This window comes from Camelina sativa, chromosome 11 (assembly GCF_030686135.1).
Source record: "Camelina sativa cultivar CO46 ecotype springtype chromosome 11, ASM3068613v1".
In the NCBI taxonomy this organism is placed as follows: Eukaryota; Viridiplantae; Streptophyta; class Magnoliopsida; order Brassicales; family Brassicaceae; genus Camelina; species Camelina sativa.
The window spans coordinates 28,021,157-28,036,914 of record NC_141890.1 but is presented as its reverse complement, the minus strand read 5'-3'; the positions used below and the strand labels follow the sequence as shown (position 1 = coordinate 28,036,914).

The following is a 15,758-nucleotide window of genomic DNA, read 5'->3' as shown; positions in this document are numbered from 1 at the left end:
CATATCAAAGTTGGATTGTTTAGGTATATTTAGCTCCTATTACCCGTGTAAATAGATTAACATAGGTTGTCTAGACATAGTGATCCGGTTCTGTGGGAATAGGCGAGTTTCTTAATCCACATTTGAGTTCTTGAACATTAATGGTTGGAAATTCCCTGTTTAGTTTCTTAGTATGATTCAATCCATGATACCATAAGGATTATCTGTTGCCCAACACTTTGTTCGTAATAAACCCCACAACAAACCCCCTTTATTTTGTCTTAGCCATATTCCTTCTTCATAAAACTTGACGCGTAGCTTATTAGTCTATGTGAGATCGATCCTTAAATACTACAACCGATTAACTGCTATTACAGTAGTCAGGTGGTCTTTTGAGGTAAAAGATTGAGGTGAAACCCATACACATAAGGCTTTTGGCACCGTTTTCGGGGACTACTTAGGTTACCTACGAGTTTAGGACTAGGATATCGTATAAGACGTTTTATTTTTGAGTTTACTATAATATTCTTATTTTTCGTTTCAAGTACTCTCAAGCCTAGCTCGAATGCAGGACCAAAACCAAGGCCCGAGAGAGCTTGACGATCCACCACCTTGGAGGAATGATCAAGAAATCGCTGTAGCTTGTTGTAAAAACCCGTCCCGTGGACCCCACTAGCCTACCCGCTAACTTGCCCCCATAGGCCCCAAGCTGGCCCTGCAGGGCATCCATCCTAACCCCTCACTGTGGAAATGGAAATATTCATCCAAATCCACCAGTAGGTTATTGGTGCGCCATACGTTCCTCGAACCGTAGTCCCCACCCTTTAACAACCTTCCCACAGGACAAGCTGTCACTTGGAGTCCGTTGGGACGGCTAGCGCTGGGCTTTTGGGGTCCGCAGAATGGGTTGTCATACTTGTGATTCATTAACTCGAAGAGTCGCAGATTTCGACACTCCTCACCAACACTCTCAAAATTGATCTGCCATTCAGCCGTTGATACCAGAAGGACATGATGTTGAGATTTTTGCCTTGAAGATCAACACTCCTTCAGAACAATTATTTGTGGAAGAATGTACTTTATTAAGATTTTTGCCTTGAAGATCAGCTACCTCAAGCGAGGTTACAACTCTACTACTAATACTAAATTAAATCATAAATTCATACATTAAATGCAATAATTCTCTTTGAGTGCGTCTGTTTTGATCTTGGCTTTATTGCTCGTAACTGTCGAATCTTCATGTTTAACTGAATATGTCTCGAGCCAAGAATCACGCTCCTTGATTTAGGAATTTCTTCATTAGGAATCTGAAATGTCATGCAACAGTAGAAAGTCTTTAAACTCTTCTTCTCCATCTTCTTTAGTAGATGATAGATCATAAGACTCATCATTCTCTATTGGCAAATCTTCATAATGATCAGTTGGATACTCATGTGAGGTTCCATATCCTTCTTCATCTTCAATAGGGTGATAGACTTGATCATAACTCCAATTTTTGCATTCGTCTGGGTTATTGAATACTTGTTGTAAGGCTTCAATCTTCCACTCTAGGCGGTTCTCAATGGTATCAATGGCGTAACCCATGTTGATAATCTTTGTTCTATCATTATCAATATACTCCATGTCGTACGTAACTTGATTGTTGATGGCTTCTATTCGTTCCTCCAAGCGTGTAATGTCCTCGGTCATAGCCTCAAACTTAGCTCCGAATTCGATACTCATCTTATCAAATTTAGCGTGTAAAACTTTATCGGCCTGCTTTTGACTCAAAATAAGTTATTTCATCATCTTCATGAGCTTGTCTTCAGTGTGAGAGCTCCTTGAAGTGATTGGTTTGCAAGTGTCAAAGAAAAAGTTTTCATTGACATCGACATTCATGACTTCTTGTGGATCAAAGTGATGGTCTGTGGCGAAGCATGGAAGATCCGCGTTGTACAGAGTAAATGAGTTGACAGCGTGGTCATAGGGTGAGTGACTTGGTCCCATGAGTGCCTGGCCTCCGAATGGTCAAGTAAAAGATAGGCGACAAGGGCGCCTAGGTGGTGGTACATGGGCTGGTCGAGAGTGACAAATGCAAGAATCATGCATCGAGTGAACTGACGGTCCGGATGGGTCTCCATGCGTGGCTCGGTAATGCGACATAAGTTTTGCGATTGTGAGATTCTGAAAATCGTATGGGAGAGCGTCGAGGTTCATCCTCAAGGTCTCCTGAAACAAATGAAAATCAAAAAGAAAAAATTAAAAAGCAAGGTGTCCTAGACGTTACTCATGATCCTTGCCCATTCGCTAGTTGCTTGACGTCGGCACCAAAGGCACGGTACGGCCGATACGTAGGCCTCATCATTGAGGATGGACCTCGACGCTCTTCCTTATGAATTTCAAAACCTCACAATTGCACAACTTATATCACATTACTAAGCCACGGACGGAGAATCATCCAAACAATTTTGTTGAATGCATGGTTCTCGCATTGGTCACTCTCGACCATCCCATGCATCACCACTTAGGCACCTCGTTGCCCACCTGTTACTCGATCCTCTGGAGATCGAGCACCTATGGGACAAGCTTCCCATTCACCTAATCCATACCACGGAGAAGGATATTGCTCCTCGATGGACCAACACTTGGATCCACAAGAAGTCATGAACGTCGATGTCAACAAAAGCTACTTCTTTGACACTCAGAAACCTATCACTTCAAGGAGCCCTCAACAAGAAGAAAGACTCCTGAAGATAATGCAAGATCTTGCCTTAACCCAAGACAAGATGATGAAAGACTTACACGCCAAGATTGCGCAAAAGGCCATTGTAGCTTAACTCTGCAATTGTTGGTTTCATGATTCTGAGATTCTTTAACGTATTTGTTGGTTTCGTGATCGAGAGATGGAGGAGATGCTTCAGATTTTTAATTTGGTTTATTGTTAGTTTTAAGTAGTTTAGTATCAGTTTAAGTCTTAAACCAACAAATTCAACGTACGTTAGGAACTTCCAAATTAAGAGGAAACTGGACTACGACTTCCGATTTGTGTGGCCCGACATGGAGGTTCGAATTCTGTGGAGTTGTGGTGCTATATAAAACATTCGAGGGAGATACAGATAGTTTTGAAGACATACCCAAAATAGTAAAACCTTATGCGTCAAAAGAAACTTGCTAGAGGAGATACTACCTTTCTAGCAGACTAAATCAAAAAGTATAAAAGTCAAAAGTATAAACCCAAAGTCTGGTAACTAAGAAAAAAAAAGCTTCCACTTTCATGGACATGATACAACAACAAATTCAACTTAGAGAGAGAGAAAGAGAATGTAGAAAAGGAAACCCTAACCATACACATACATGATACACAGCTAACAATCTCACAGTTTCATCTTCTGCTGCTTAACCTATAAGACCAATCACGATCATCCCTGTCCCTATCCCAGTCTCTGTCCATATCCCTGTCCCTATCCCAGTCTCTGTTCCTATCCCTGTTCCTGTCTCTATCTCTGTCTTTATCTCTCTCCCGGAAATCAGCGTCATAAAAAGAATAATCCCTCTTACTTCTTTCGGATACAGATCTATCTAACTCCGGGCTTCTTGATCTCGAACTATAATCTTTTGACCCATACCCGTAATCATATCTACTGCCATACCTTGGAGGATAACTCGATGATTCAACACCAAGCGGACCATCGTCTCTGTAATCATTTCCTCTGCTTGTTCTTTGCTGCCATCGGCCGCTTCTGCTGTTGTTCCTCTGTGAAGGTGCAGCTTCCCAAAGCCACTCATCTGCGTTTTCTGGCAAGGGAGCGTTAATTCCTGGAAACTCGACTGTCTTTTTCATTTCTGGCTCTGGAGGGTGTGCTTTTTCCAAAATTTCTCCATCCTCACTCTCTATTTCCTCCCGAGTCTCCACCTCTTCTCCAAATATAGTGATTCTAGACAAATGGTCATCTTCTGGAGCTGGAGACAGGATGAAGCAGATACAATAGAAAGTGTGAGAACATCTAATACAGTTTAGGTCCTGTGCGATAACAGCAAAACCCAATTCTTTTCCATGTACATGAATGATAAGAAAACAGAGTAGAAAAGCTTACCTAAGTATCCTGGAGGGTACCCAATCTCTCGCATTCTGTTAAGCCAAGGAGGAGGATCTAGTTCCTTCAAAAGAGGAAAGCAATGATCTAAGAAATCTTGAATCGAGAATATAGGTAAGAACCTATACACAGAAAGACAAGGTTCAAAATTACCCCAAGATTCAGAAGCTGACGTGTCTCTGCATCAAGTGTGCCGGGTTTCAAGCCATCATACTTTCCAGTTTGAGGTTTTTGATAATATCTCGATGGTAGACGGGGCCCACTACTACTCTGATTTCGTTTGGATTTCTGAAGCTTCCGAGCACTATTAACCGCTAACCGATCAAAAGGCTTTGGACATTCTCTTAAGGAATGACTGTAGCCACCACAATTGAAGCAACGTGGAGGATCATCATCAATAATCTCCAATCCTCTGAAACAACAGATACATTAAATGTTACATGAATGCAAGATCATTAAAACATTCACGGTTAGGTTGTTCTACAACAAATAAAAGCAAAGAAAAATTAAAGGATGTATCACAGTCTTAAATAAGAAACAGATGGAAGTTGATACAAATCTAAGATTTAATTTACCCTTCCAAGTTTCTTGAGCCATCTGCTGAATTTAAACCAATTGCAAATTCACGGTCATAAAGAGGAGTGGTGCTACTTTCCACTAGAACAAACTCTTCCAACGGCTTCGGGCCAGTTTGGTTATCGATCCAGAATGACTGCATATGCAAGAATGCACCAATTGTCATGTTATGAAGATTACTGATATAGATAGTTAACAACTTTTAATAGCGTTGACAACATTTTCACTCACCACAGATGAAGTCTTCTGCAATCCAACACGTAAGGCAGGGAAATATATCTCTTCACCAGATTCTAATGGTTTTTCTTGATTCTGAGCATATAACCAGTGAAAAGATTATACCTTTAAGTTTCATACATGATAAGTCAAAAAATTTATTCGAAAACCTAATCAACGAACAACTTCCCCATGTGAAGTCTATAATCTTATCATATAAACTAGATGATTTCGATGTTAGGGACTATGATAAGGATGCCTTAGTCAATGCTAGTTCTGTTTTACATAAGAAAATAATTGGTTCCTTAGTACAAATATGGCTAAGGCTTACCTAATGCAAGGATAGAAAACTGAAGATCCACATCATAAACAATAATACATACTTTAAGGCCTATTTAATGCAAGGATAGCAAACTGGAGATCCAAAGCATGCATAATATAATAGATACTTTATATGGTCCACGATTATTTAGTATCATATTCTTGCACACTTCTTCAGCTCGATATCCAACAAAGATTCCCTTAACGAAATCTTAATTAAATCAAACATTGAAGAATGATTGCATTCATTCACAATTAATTATGCTAAAGAGAACATTTTAGAGAGTAAATGACCTTCTCCATTCAGAGATACCTGAGCCAAGGACGTATATTCAGCCTCCCATTCTGACCATTGCTGTAATAAACTTTCCAGCTTCTGCTTGCTAGCTCTGAAAGATGCAGTCCATTAAAAATTGATTCAATGGTAAATCCGAGAATCACATAATAACGGGACTGCTTGTGTAAACACCACTTTATGCAACTTAAAATTACATGCAGTTGAGTTGTGACTCGTTTTTCAACTAACCTCGTCAAGTGTTTATAAGTAACATAGACAGTAGGCTGCTGCTCGTCAGACGATGTTCGGGGTCTTTTAACACCCGATTTAGCTGCTATGACGAATTATGGAAAAACAGAAGAAGATAACATAATCACAGGCGTCGAGTCTGAGTAGCAAATAACTACAAAAACAGATCAGGTGCCATGTCTTATCATAATTGCGAGCAACCTTCAAAATAGAAGGGCAAAGAAAAGGATACAACTAACATCCAAAGTAGCACTTTGAATTAGTGTCTCCTTTTTGATACCCACGTTCTCATCTACCACCAAACTTTCAACACTCACATTGATACCGTCACCAACCTGCTCTGTTAATATTTCCCCAGACTCCTGCCCCCCCACAGTTCTCAAATTCTCTTCCACTGGATCCAAATCCGTCTCCATATCTAAATTTCTTTTCACGTTCTCATCATTGCCAACTATAGGATTAGCCTCAGGTGACCTATTCCCAGATTCAATACTACTTTTCTGTACTTCAGAACCAAAACTGCTTGAAGCTGGTAGGTCAAGCCCATCCTCCGCTTCCATTATTAAACAAAATTGTAAAGCTTATATCCTCAAAACAATTTCACAAATCACCCATAAAAAAAATACCCTGTAGTAAGAAAACAACAGTATCAGAAATCCCAGAACAAAATTACACATTAAATAGCATTCAAAACACTATTTCAAGACCAAAAGAATCATATCCAACACAAGGCACACAAGATTTAGTTCCCTTAAGAAACGAATCAACAAACCATAGATTCATATCCAAATCAAGCCACACAAGATTTAGTTCCCTTAAGCAATAACAACATTTGATTAACGTAAATTGCTCAAGAATGAAGAATAAGAAAGCAATATCTCAATCTAACAAAAAAAAAAAAAAAAAAAAACCAGTTCCTAGAGCAATTAAGTCAATCCCAGCTCGTTTCGCCCGACCCAAAAAAAAGAAAGAAAAAAATCCAGAAAACTAGGGTTCAAAAGATTTTACAAAATACAGTGACCATAGCTCAATCTACTCGATTCGAAACATAAAGCATATACTCACGTAGCAGAAACTAGAGAAAACTTAGAAAATTTGAGGAGGGGGACGAAACGACGCGAAGGCAGCTTCGTCGGGAACAAACAAATCATTCAAAAAGGTGTAAAAATTTACGGTAAGCTACGAAGAAAGCTTGGGAGAGATATACATGGAGATAGAGAGTGAGGGCTTAACCTAGTTAATAGAGGTTTTGGAGAAGCAAAGGAGAGAGAGAGAGAGAGAGAGAGAGATGAGATGAGATCTGGGAGATTCAAAACGAAGACTGTTTTTATTCATCCGTCTATAAGACTAAAGAGTTAAAAGTCAATAATCTAATGCTACGCAGCGCAGCTAATTTACTATGAGCCTAGTGAACTTACCCAAACGGTGCGTGTTTGATTCGTCAACTTGCTTGTAAAGTTGACTATGTAATTCTTTTGGTAAGTAATCTCCTTTTTTTTTTGTTTTTTTTGAAAGTTGAAAAATTAATCTCTTTTGGTAAGTAATTTATTTTTAGTAATTTTGGCATTCACAAAAAAACTATGAAAAAATTACTTACAAAAAGTGCATTGGTCAATAATTTTAACTTTTTGTATTGAAAAGAAATTTATGTGTATTTTTAAATAGGGAAAATTACTAGTTTGACCCAAATTGAGCAGTTAATTGCTAGATTAGCTCATAAAATTTGAGGGTTAGTTGGATTATTTTCATACCTAAAATACTTTTTTTTGCTTTGTTAGGAAAAAAAAATCAATATTACCCTTGATTAAAAATTCCTGCAATTTCGTTTTTTTTATAATAAAAGTCTGCCAAACATGTAATGGCAGATTATTTTGTTAGTGGCAGATTTTTTGTCCATGGCAGATTTTTGTTGGCAGACTTATTTTGGATGGCAGATTAATTTGAAAAGTTTGACGGCAGATTTGTTTTTTTATGGCAGATTTATTTGAAGTATGTAACGACATATTTTTTTTGAACACCAGATTTTTTAAACGCGACAGACTTATTTACAAAGTCATGACATATTTTCATTATTTTAGACAATTTTTTAGGAATTTTGTGGCAGATTTTTTTTGAATGTTGTAACAGTTTTTTTTCCCTTTAAAAATCTGTCACATTGCGACAGATTTATAAACGAAAAAATATTTACTAGTTTGACACCTAGTGGTAACAGATTTTTTTTTAGTTATGACTGATTTTTTGATTGAAGGAAAAATCTGTTGTTTGATAACAGATTTTCTAATGTCTTTTTAAAATTGTTATGTTGACCTACATTCACACTATATGTTGTGACAGATTTTCTTATGTTATGACAGTTTTGTTTTTTTTACTATAAAATCTGCTGCTTAATAACAGATTTATTATATATGAATACAATGATAACATATTTTTTTTGTTAATATAGTGACAGCAGATTTGTTTTCTGTAATGACAGATTAATTATTTTAGAGGTTACTGACATTTTTTCTTATATTATTGCTTGATAACAGATTTTTTTTTCAGGGTGATGACAGATTTATTAGTGTGTTTTGCGACAGATTTTCTTTATGGTTAAGCGACAGACTTTTTAAGTAGGTGACATATATGGCAAGAATCTAGGGTTTTCCTTATTCTTTCTTGTTTGTCTCGTGCCTCCCCCAATATCGACTCTAACTTTTTTTTTTTCTCTTTTGGATTCATCTTATTTTTCCATAGATTCCTTCTACCTTCCCTCGTAATGTGGATTTAATCATGCTTTCTTTCCTTCTGGGGTTCATAATCGACTTCTCTGTTATTTTCCTTTTAGGTTCTTTTTTTTTTCATCGCTTCCTTCACGTTTGAGTGCATCGTTACACAATAAAGAGAATATGAAGCAGGTGATTCTCGTTTGTGGTAATTGGATCTTCGACAACAATAAATGGTTGTTTGTTGTCGATAATGAAAGGGGTTCACGAATTCTAGAATGTAATGATCTAAGCAGTTTTGATGATTGCATTGGAATGGTATATGAGGATTACAGACTGGATAACAAGGTATTTGATGTTGTGTTGAGTTACAAGATCTCGACGAGGTTATTGCAGGATTTACCCGCTGATACACCACCAATTATTATTGATAATTCTCGTCAGTTGCACACTTTTCTGGGACAATTGAAAAGGGATACATGTCGTCTTTGTGTTGAAGTGAAGAAGAAAATACGGACTGATTCGAATCACAAAGGTAAGAAACGAGGAAGAGATGAAAACGATTTAGTTGGAGAAGAGTATCTTGATTTGACCAGCGAAGCAAAACATGAAAAGATCGATGAAGATGATAGTAGATTTGATTATTGTGATGATTCTGATGGAACATATTCTGATGATGAGAATTTTACCTTGTATGGAATTCCGCCAGAAGAAGAGGATCATAAATTGCCAATGAAGAAAAGGAGTTCATCGTTTTTTATTGAAGAAAATAAAGAACCAGTTTATGTCTCAAAGATAGACTTGTCTTCTGTGAATTTGGCTGTTGGGCAAATGTATGATACAAAGGAGCACCTAGAAACACGGTTGAAGATACTAACCTTGGTACAAAGGTTTGATTTTTATGTTTACAAATCGAGACCAACACTATTGATTGTTAAGTCTTGGGTTAAAGGATGCAAGTGGGGGGTAAGAGCTGCAACATTAAGTCACTTTCCCAAGTTTGAGGTGCGTGTGTTTATTTCAGCACATACATGTTCAGTAACAGAGCGCTCTATGCGTGCCCGACAAGCAGATCATCATATTCTAGGAGAGTTGTACACAGATTTTGTTGGTGGAGTTGGTCCCAAGGTACTGCCAATGCATGTTGCTGAAGCGTTGAATAAACGTTTTCAAATCAAGATAAAATTATTCCTTCTAGTTCTATTTAGCATTATACCGTTTATTTAGTTTCATAACAATCTAAAATAATATTGTTCTTGATAGATGGATTATTGGAAGACATATCGAACGCTAAGGCACGTTCGCGAGTTGGTCAAGGGTAGTCCAGAGAGTGGTTATGAGCAGCTCCCTACATATTTGTATATGATAAAAAGGGCAAATCCTGGAACTTTTACACAGCTTGAAGTTGATGAAGTTCAAAGATTTAAGTACTGTTTTCTAGCATTTGGTGCAAGCATTCAGGGATTTCCATTCTTGAGGAAAGTGGTTGTTGTGGATGGTACTTTTTTACAAGGAAAATACTTAGGGACACTTCTGACAGCAACAACTCAAGATGGCAATTTTCAGATTTTTCCAATTGCTTTCGCTGTGGTTGATACGGAGAATGATGAATCATGGGAATGGTTTTTCAAGCAACTCAGCTGTGTGATACCAGATGATGAAGGCCTTTCCATTATTTCTGATAGGCACAATTCAATTGGGAAAGCTATTAAAAAGGTTTATCCGAAGTCTAGCAGGGGAATATGTACATACCATATGTACAAGAATATTTTGGTCCGGTTTAAAGGTCGAGCAGAATTTGCTTTGGTTAAAAAGGCGTCAAATTCTTGTAGACTTATTGACTTTCAAACCACATTTGATCAGATAGAAGCCATGAATCCAGCACTATATGAGTACCTCGTAAGGGCTGATGTGCGTATGTGGACTCGTGTACATTTCCTAGGTGATAGGTACAACTTGCTTACAAGCAACATTGCATAATCAATGAATAAGGTCATGTCACATGCTAGGAGTTATCCTATTGTACAACTATTGGAAGAAATAAGGTCTATGATGACTAGGTGGTTTTCAGATAGAAGGAGTGGTGCATTGAAGATGACAACAGTTTTGACACGTGGTGTAGAGAAAATTCTCCAGGTTTATTCTTTTATCCTTTCTTAGCAAATGTTCATGTTGGTTATTTATGTTTCAAATATAATGTATAATGTGGCATCGTATTATATATTTTATAGGGTCGTGTGGATTATGCTAAGTTACTTACAGTCCAAGATATCGACGAACACCAAGTACAAGTAACAAGTGGGACATCTCTGCATGTTGTCAATTTGAGAGATAAAAAGTGTATGTGTCGCAGATTTGACTCGGAGAAGCTCCCTTGTGCACACGCAATTGCGGCCGGTGAATACAGAAACATCTCTCGCATTTCAATGAGTCATCCTTATTATCGGAAAAACTACATGTACACTTCCTACGCGAATGCCATCATGCCAAGGGAGTTTGATAAATCTGTTCCTGGACATGTGATAACAAAGGTATGTTCAGCACTGATACCTAAACAACAACCAGGAAGGCCAAAAAATTCAAGAATTAAATCCGCATTGGAGATTGCAATGGAAAAGAAGAAGCCAAGAAAGCTATACACGTGCGGTAATTGCAACCAAGTAGGACACAATCGTAAGACATGTACTCTATAAATTCCAAGTTATTTAAATTCATGTTGAGATTGACGCTGCTTTCATTGACATAGAACTCTTTTTAGTTGCCAAATTCTTTTATATTCTCTTGTTCTTTTTAAATCGTAAGACATGTATTATATTGATATAGAACTCTTTTAAAAAAAAAACAACCATTACAATGTAGTACATTCATATATGATTACAAGTGTACCACAAGTAATCCTAAAAACATTAGATAATAATTCTGAAAATTATTTAATCATTATGCATTTAAATTTAAAATTATAATCATTATGTATACTCGTGATATATTATGAACTTGCATAATGTAGTGAGTTCATATTATATTTACGTTTGTCCACTAATCGTAAAAGCATTAGATAATAATTCATGTAAAAAAGACGAGAACGTAGTAATTCACATGCAAAAGAAGAATAGTCTACAATGATAACGTTATTAAAAAAACGTAAGACAATGAAACAAAATAGTCTACAAGGACTCATCCATGAGGGAAGGGATTTTAATATCTTTAGCTCGAGGATATGAATCAGACATGTTCGGTGGTATGTCTAGTTCTCCAACTTCGTCATATAACTCCCCTACAAGCTTAATCCGAAGAGTCAACATGTTCTCATCGAAAAGCCCATCAAATGCTTTCCCAAGAGCTAAACATTCAATATACTTTAGAACGTACATTCCACAATCACCTGGATTTTCATTCTGAGGGACATTCTTCTTCACCCTTCTCAATTCCAGCATACATTTACTCTTCTTACGGATCGTCTCAGGAATCATGTCACATAACATCGCTGGGATCATTCGCCTTAAAGACAAAAATTCAAGAGCCATTTGATCGTCACTCACCATGCTTGGGATGCTATCATAGATGTAAATTTTATTACCCTGCAAGTCAATATCCAAAGCCACCCAATGGTTTTCATTGACAAAGAGACAAGCGTATAAGTTATCCACATCAATCCACCATTTCTTGTGCGTAGCTGACTCCTCGGGAAATTCACCATAAGCGTGTTTCACATAGGAATCCCTAAACACAAAATTCTTAGGCCCCATATCAAACTGTTTGTAGTCATTCCGCAATGTTGTGATCAGATCTTGATCTAAGAAGGCAATGCGTTGTTTAGGATACAAACAAGGCTCACGCATATATCTTCTCCGGAACATAGCCATTGCACAACCCATGTGCTACATTCAAAAAACATAACTAGAATAAGGAAAATAACAGTAGTCATTAAATCAGTTGTACAAAAATAAGCAAAAATTTACTTACATGATCTGTCAACCATCCATAGTCATTGCTTGGCCAATGTTTCCTTGGAGTCATAATTTTCCAATAGAATCTCACAGCTGCATTGTTGGTGCTAAGTGGTTCTTCCCTGTTATTGGTTGAAATGAGTTAGTACAAATATAGATAATGATGTAACTTTTATTAAACTATTAAGAGTTGTTGAAGTATACTTATCAAGGCTGAGGAAATCCATAAGTCTCTGATGTTTCTCATCATCTGCAGGCTTAAGATGATCGCTGAGCTGAGCTTCACCCTCTGTAATGATCCGCTTGACTGTCGAGTTACCAAGGTAAGGATATTTATGCGATTCTGCCAATTGTGGGACGTGTCTTGGTTGCTTCGAAGGTCCAGGTCCATCCAACTTCGTTAAAGCATCTCCAATGCTTTTTAGTGTCACCTCGAGTTTCTTACTAGCTAACCGATCCTCCTGGTTGGACCATGTCTCTTCAGAACTGGAAGCTATTTTCAACTGAGCCTTATGAACTTGGGTAGTAATATCTTCAACATCGTCAGAATGATGAACATTTTTCCTCTTTTTCTTGGAAGTGTTCTTCTTCTCAACCTTAACAGATTCCTTCTTCTCAAAGAGAGGAAGATTCTCTGATATCTCATCTTCTTCCTTTTTCATATTGTTGACAGTGTATACCTTCCTCACGGCCCTTTGAGTGGGAAATTCATCATGTGATGTCTGTTTCATCTCAACAATCCATGACTGCAACCAAACAGAACATTCCACAAAAAGGTAAGAAAACTATAACGTGATAAGTTTTTAAAAAAAAACAGATCATGAGAAGTGAAAATAACATGAGAACGTGATAAGTTTTAAACAAAAAACAGAACATGATAAGTTTTAAAAAAAACGGAACATGAGAAGTTTAAAAAAAAAAAAAAAACGTAACGTGTTAAGTGAAAAAAAGAAACAGAGCATGATAAGTTTTAGAAAAAATCAAAACGTGATAAGTGAGAAAAAAAATCTGAACATGATAAGAGAAAATGTTACTTACAGGTGCTTTACTTGTTCCCTCATCATCTTCAATGGTGTGCGAAGTGGCATCATTTGGTCCATCAGCGTTTTTGGCTCTTTTCTTTCTTTCTCCACTGCTTTAATCCTCTCACTCATCTTCTCTTCTAACACAGTCATTTTTTTTTCAACAAATGTTTCAAATTTGCTCTCCAAAGCATCTAATCGATTGTTGAGTGTTTTGCCCAAGTCAGAAATAGTCTCATTCATTTTCTCAATCGCCCTCCAAATATCCAAAGAAATTGACTTTTCATCCTTACCATCCTGCAATAACATGTTCCTTAATATCATAATAGAAAAGACAAAAAAACGGTAACCATGTTCGGTGAAGGATAATGAAACCTTACCTCCATGTTGGTTACATTTTCTCCTTGTTCACATTTAGGATCACTATCTGTCAATCTCTTTTTCTTAGGATTCCACCCTCTGTCGTCATTCACCTTATCAGCTTCAACACTTCTTTTCTTCTTTTTTGAACTTATACCAACTGTTTTGATACAACTCCAAGCATCTAGAGACAAACGGTTATGAATAAGATCTTTAATTAGCTCGTCTAGGTGTGGATCCGTATGCTCATCTGCGTCAGACCTTAGAGGATACATGTTTTCCTCTGAAACATGAATCATATGCCTAACACGAACCTACAAGCCATGAATAAAGTGATTAACACTGGTAATAACTTTAAATTCACACAAATTATTTGTTGATGTCAAAAGTATTTTTTAAAAAAAGATAGTAACAAACTAGCACCACTACTAACCTGTCCATTCAACTTCTTCTCGTTTTGGATGAAGTTTGTGAAGTTGATACGTTTTCGAGATGATCGCCAATCAAGAAGTGGAACACCAGTGGTTTTTGTCCTTCTAAACCCATAACTTTCTCATATTCCAGTAACACTCTCATACAACCAAATTAACATAGCATGAACACACCCATGTATGGTGTATGAATCTCTGTCATAGTCAACCATCTTAACAGAATTCACTAGACTACTAAAAGCAACCCGATCCCATGGATGTTTTTCAAAAGCAACTGGATCTAAAACTCTCTTAGCGGTCGCCAACGGGATTCTAGATGTATGATGAATTCCATGTACGCATACTGACAACCGACATAACCTACCAACCATCATCCTCTTATCAAGATGCCATGATTTGCTAGAATCAATCACCTTTACCAACTCACTCCACATAGGACCATCAAGGGTTGTTGGTATTTTCATTTCTTTCCAGAAATCCTGGTGATCAACATCAAAGTTGTCTAAAGGGTCAAATGCATCACAATTTAAGCTTGTTATCTCCGCAAACTCATTTAAAGAAAATCTAATAGGCCTATTATCGATCAAAGACCAAACCTCATGAATGTTGTTGATTCTCAGCTGATGTGTGAGTAGAAAATGAACTCTCTGCGCAGCCCATGTGTATTCCAATTCAGCAAACTTTATAAACACTCCAAGAGATGATTTCTTCAGATTATCCCACACGTCCACACCTAATCCTTCTCTCAAAATTCCAATTTTTGACACAAAACAATTGTGGTTCATGCTCCTATGTTGGAGAGGCGATTTTCCTTCTTCATAAAGTAGAGGATGATATTTGATGCTATTGCTTGATGATGCCATTCCTAAACATACAAAAAAAAGCATCAAATGATAGGATAAGGTAGCAAACAATATGATAAATACTAAATTTGACCCCATTGATGAAATAAATCTCTCATTTAGGAAACACAAAATTGTTAGATACTTCTAATCCAAAAACAAAAAACAACAGTTAAGATAAAGCTAAATCATTCACAAGTTGACAGTTTTAAAAAGACACACACACAATACTTATAAGTGTGTCGTAAGGGCTGCCATGAAAGAAGTCTAGAGAGTTAAGATAAAGGCTTCAAAGAGAAACAGATAAGCATTCGAGAGTACTATTGAACAAATCGACACACACAAAAAAAATATAAATTCGAGACCATGATCTTAACTCAAGATTGAACAAATCTACAAACAAAAAATATATCAATTCGAGACCAAATAATGCAATACCTCAAGACCCAAATCAAATCGAGACAAAATCTTATCATATAGACAAAAAGCCTTACCGGATTTATGAAGAACCACCGACCAAAGCTATTGGTTCCACCAAATCGAGACAAAATCGAGCTTGAAGTTCCACAAAAACTATTGAACAGCAAGACCCAAAACAAAAACAGGGTTAATCTACAATTGCAAACAATTCAGTAATCGTTTCTAATAAGGGAAAATAACAACACTCACCGCCGGACAAAATCGACCACCCCCGAATCCACTATGGTTCTTATTTCGCCGGCGGAAGATGAGAGCCAACTACGACCGTCTGTATGTGGCTGTA

The 15,758-nt window shown here is 37.1% G+C and overlaps 2 protein-coding genes and 1 pseudogene across 11 annotated transcripts; 1 reads left to right on the top strand and 2 right to left on the bottom strand.

Annotated features, from left to right (window-relative positions):
* Positions 1–3,078: 3,078 nt before the first annotated feature.
* On the bottom strand, positions 3,079–7,034 carry LOC104724235 (uncharacterized). Of its 10 annotated transcripts, none has more exons than XM_010442697.3 (9): positions 6,925–7,034; positions 5,924–6,318; positions 5,692–5,776; positions 5,479–5,554; positions 4,860–4,940; positions 4,628–4,764; positions 4,206–4,464; positions 4,053–4,116; positions 3,079–3,918 (listed from the first exon to the last, which is right to left on the bottom strand). In XM_010442697.3, exons 2-9 carry the CDS (start codon positions 6,249–6,251, stop codon positions 3,341–3,343), a joined length of 1,608 nt encoding a protein of 535 aa, XP_010440999.2. In that variant the 5' UTR covers positions 6,252–6,318; positions 6,925–7,034; the 3' UTR covers positions 3,079–3,340. The 10 variants fall into 10 exon arrangements, with proteins under 10 accessions (XP_010440999.2, XP_087330847.1, XP_010440998.2 ...); XM_087474721.1 differs by having other exon boundaries at positions 5,692–5,773; positions 6,925–7,028; XM_010442696.3 differs by having other exon boundaries at positions 6,757–7,017.
* Positions 7,035–10,376: 3,342 nt separating this feature from the next.
* Positions 10,377–11,086, top strand: LOC147934510 (uncharacterized). The gene is made up of 2 exons (XM_087472654.1): positions 10,377–10,529; positions 10,625–11,086. The coding sequence occupies exons 1-2, from the start codon at positions 10,377–10,379 to the stop codon at positions 11,084–11,086; spliced, it is 615 nt and encodes a 204-aa protein (XP_087328780.1).
* Positions 11,087–11,557: 471 nt separating this feature from the next.
* On the bottom strand, positions 11,558–15,016 carry LOC104728320 (uncharacterized; annotated as a pseudogene).
* Positions 15,017–15,758: the final 742 nt, after the last annotated feature.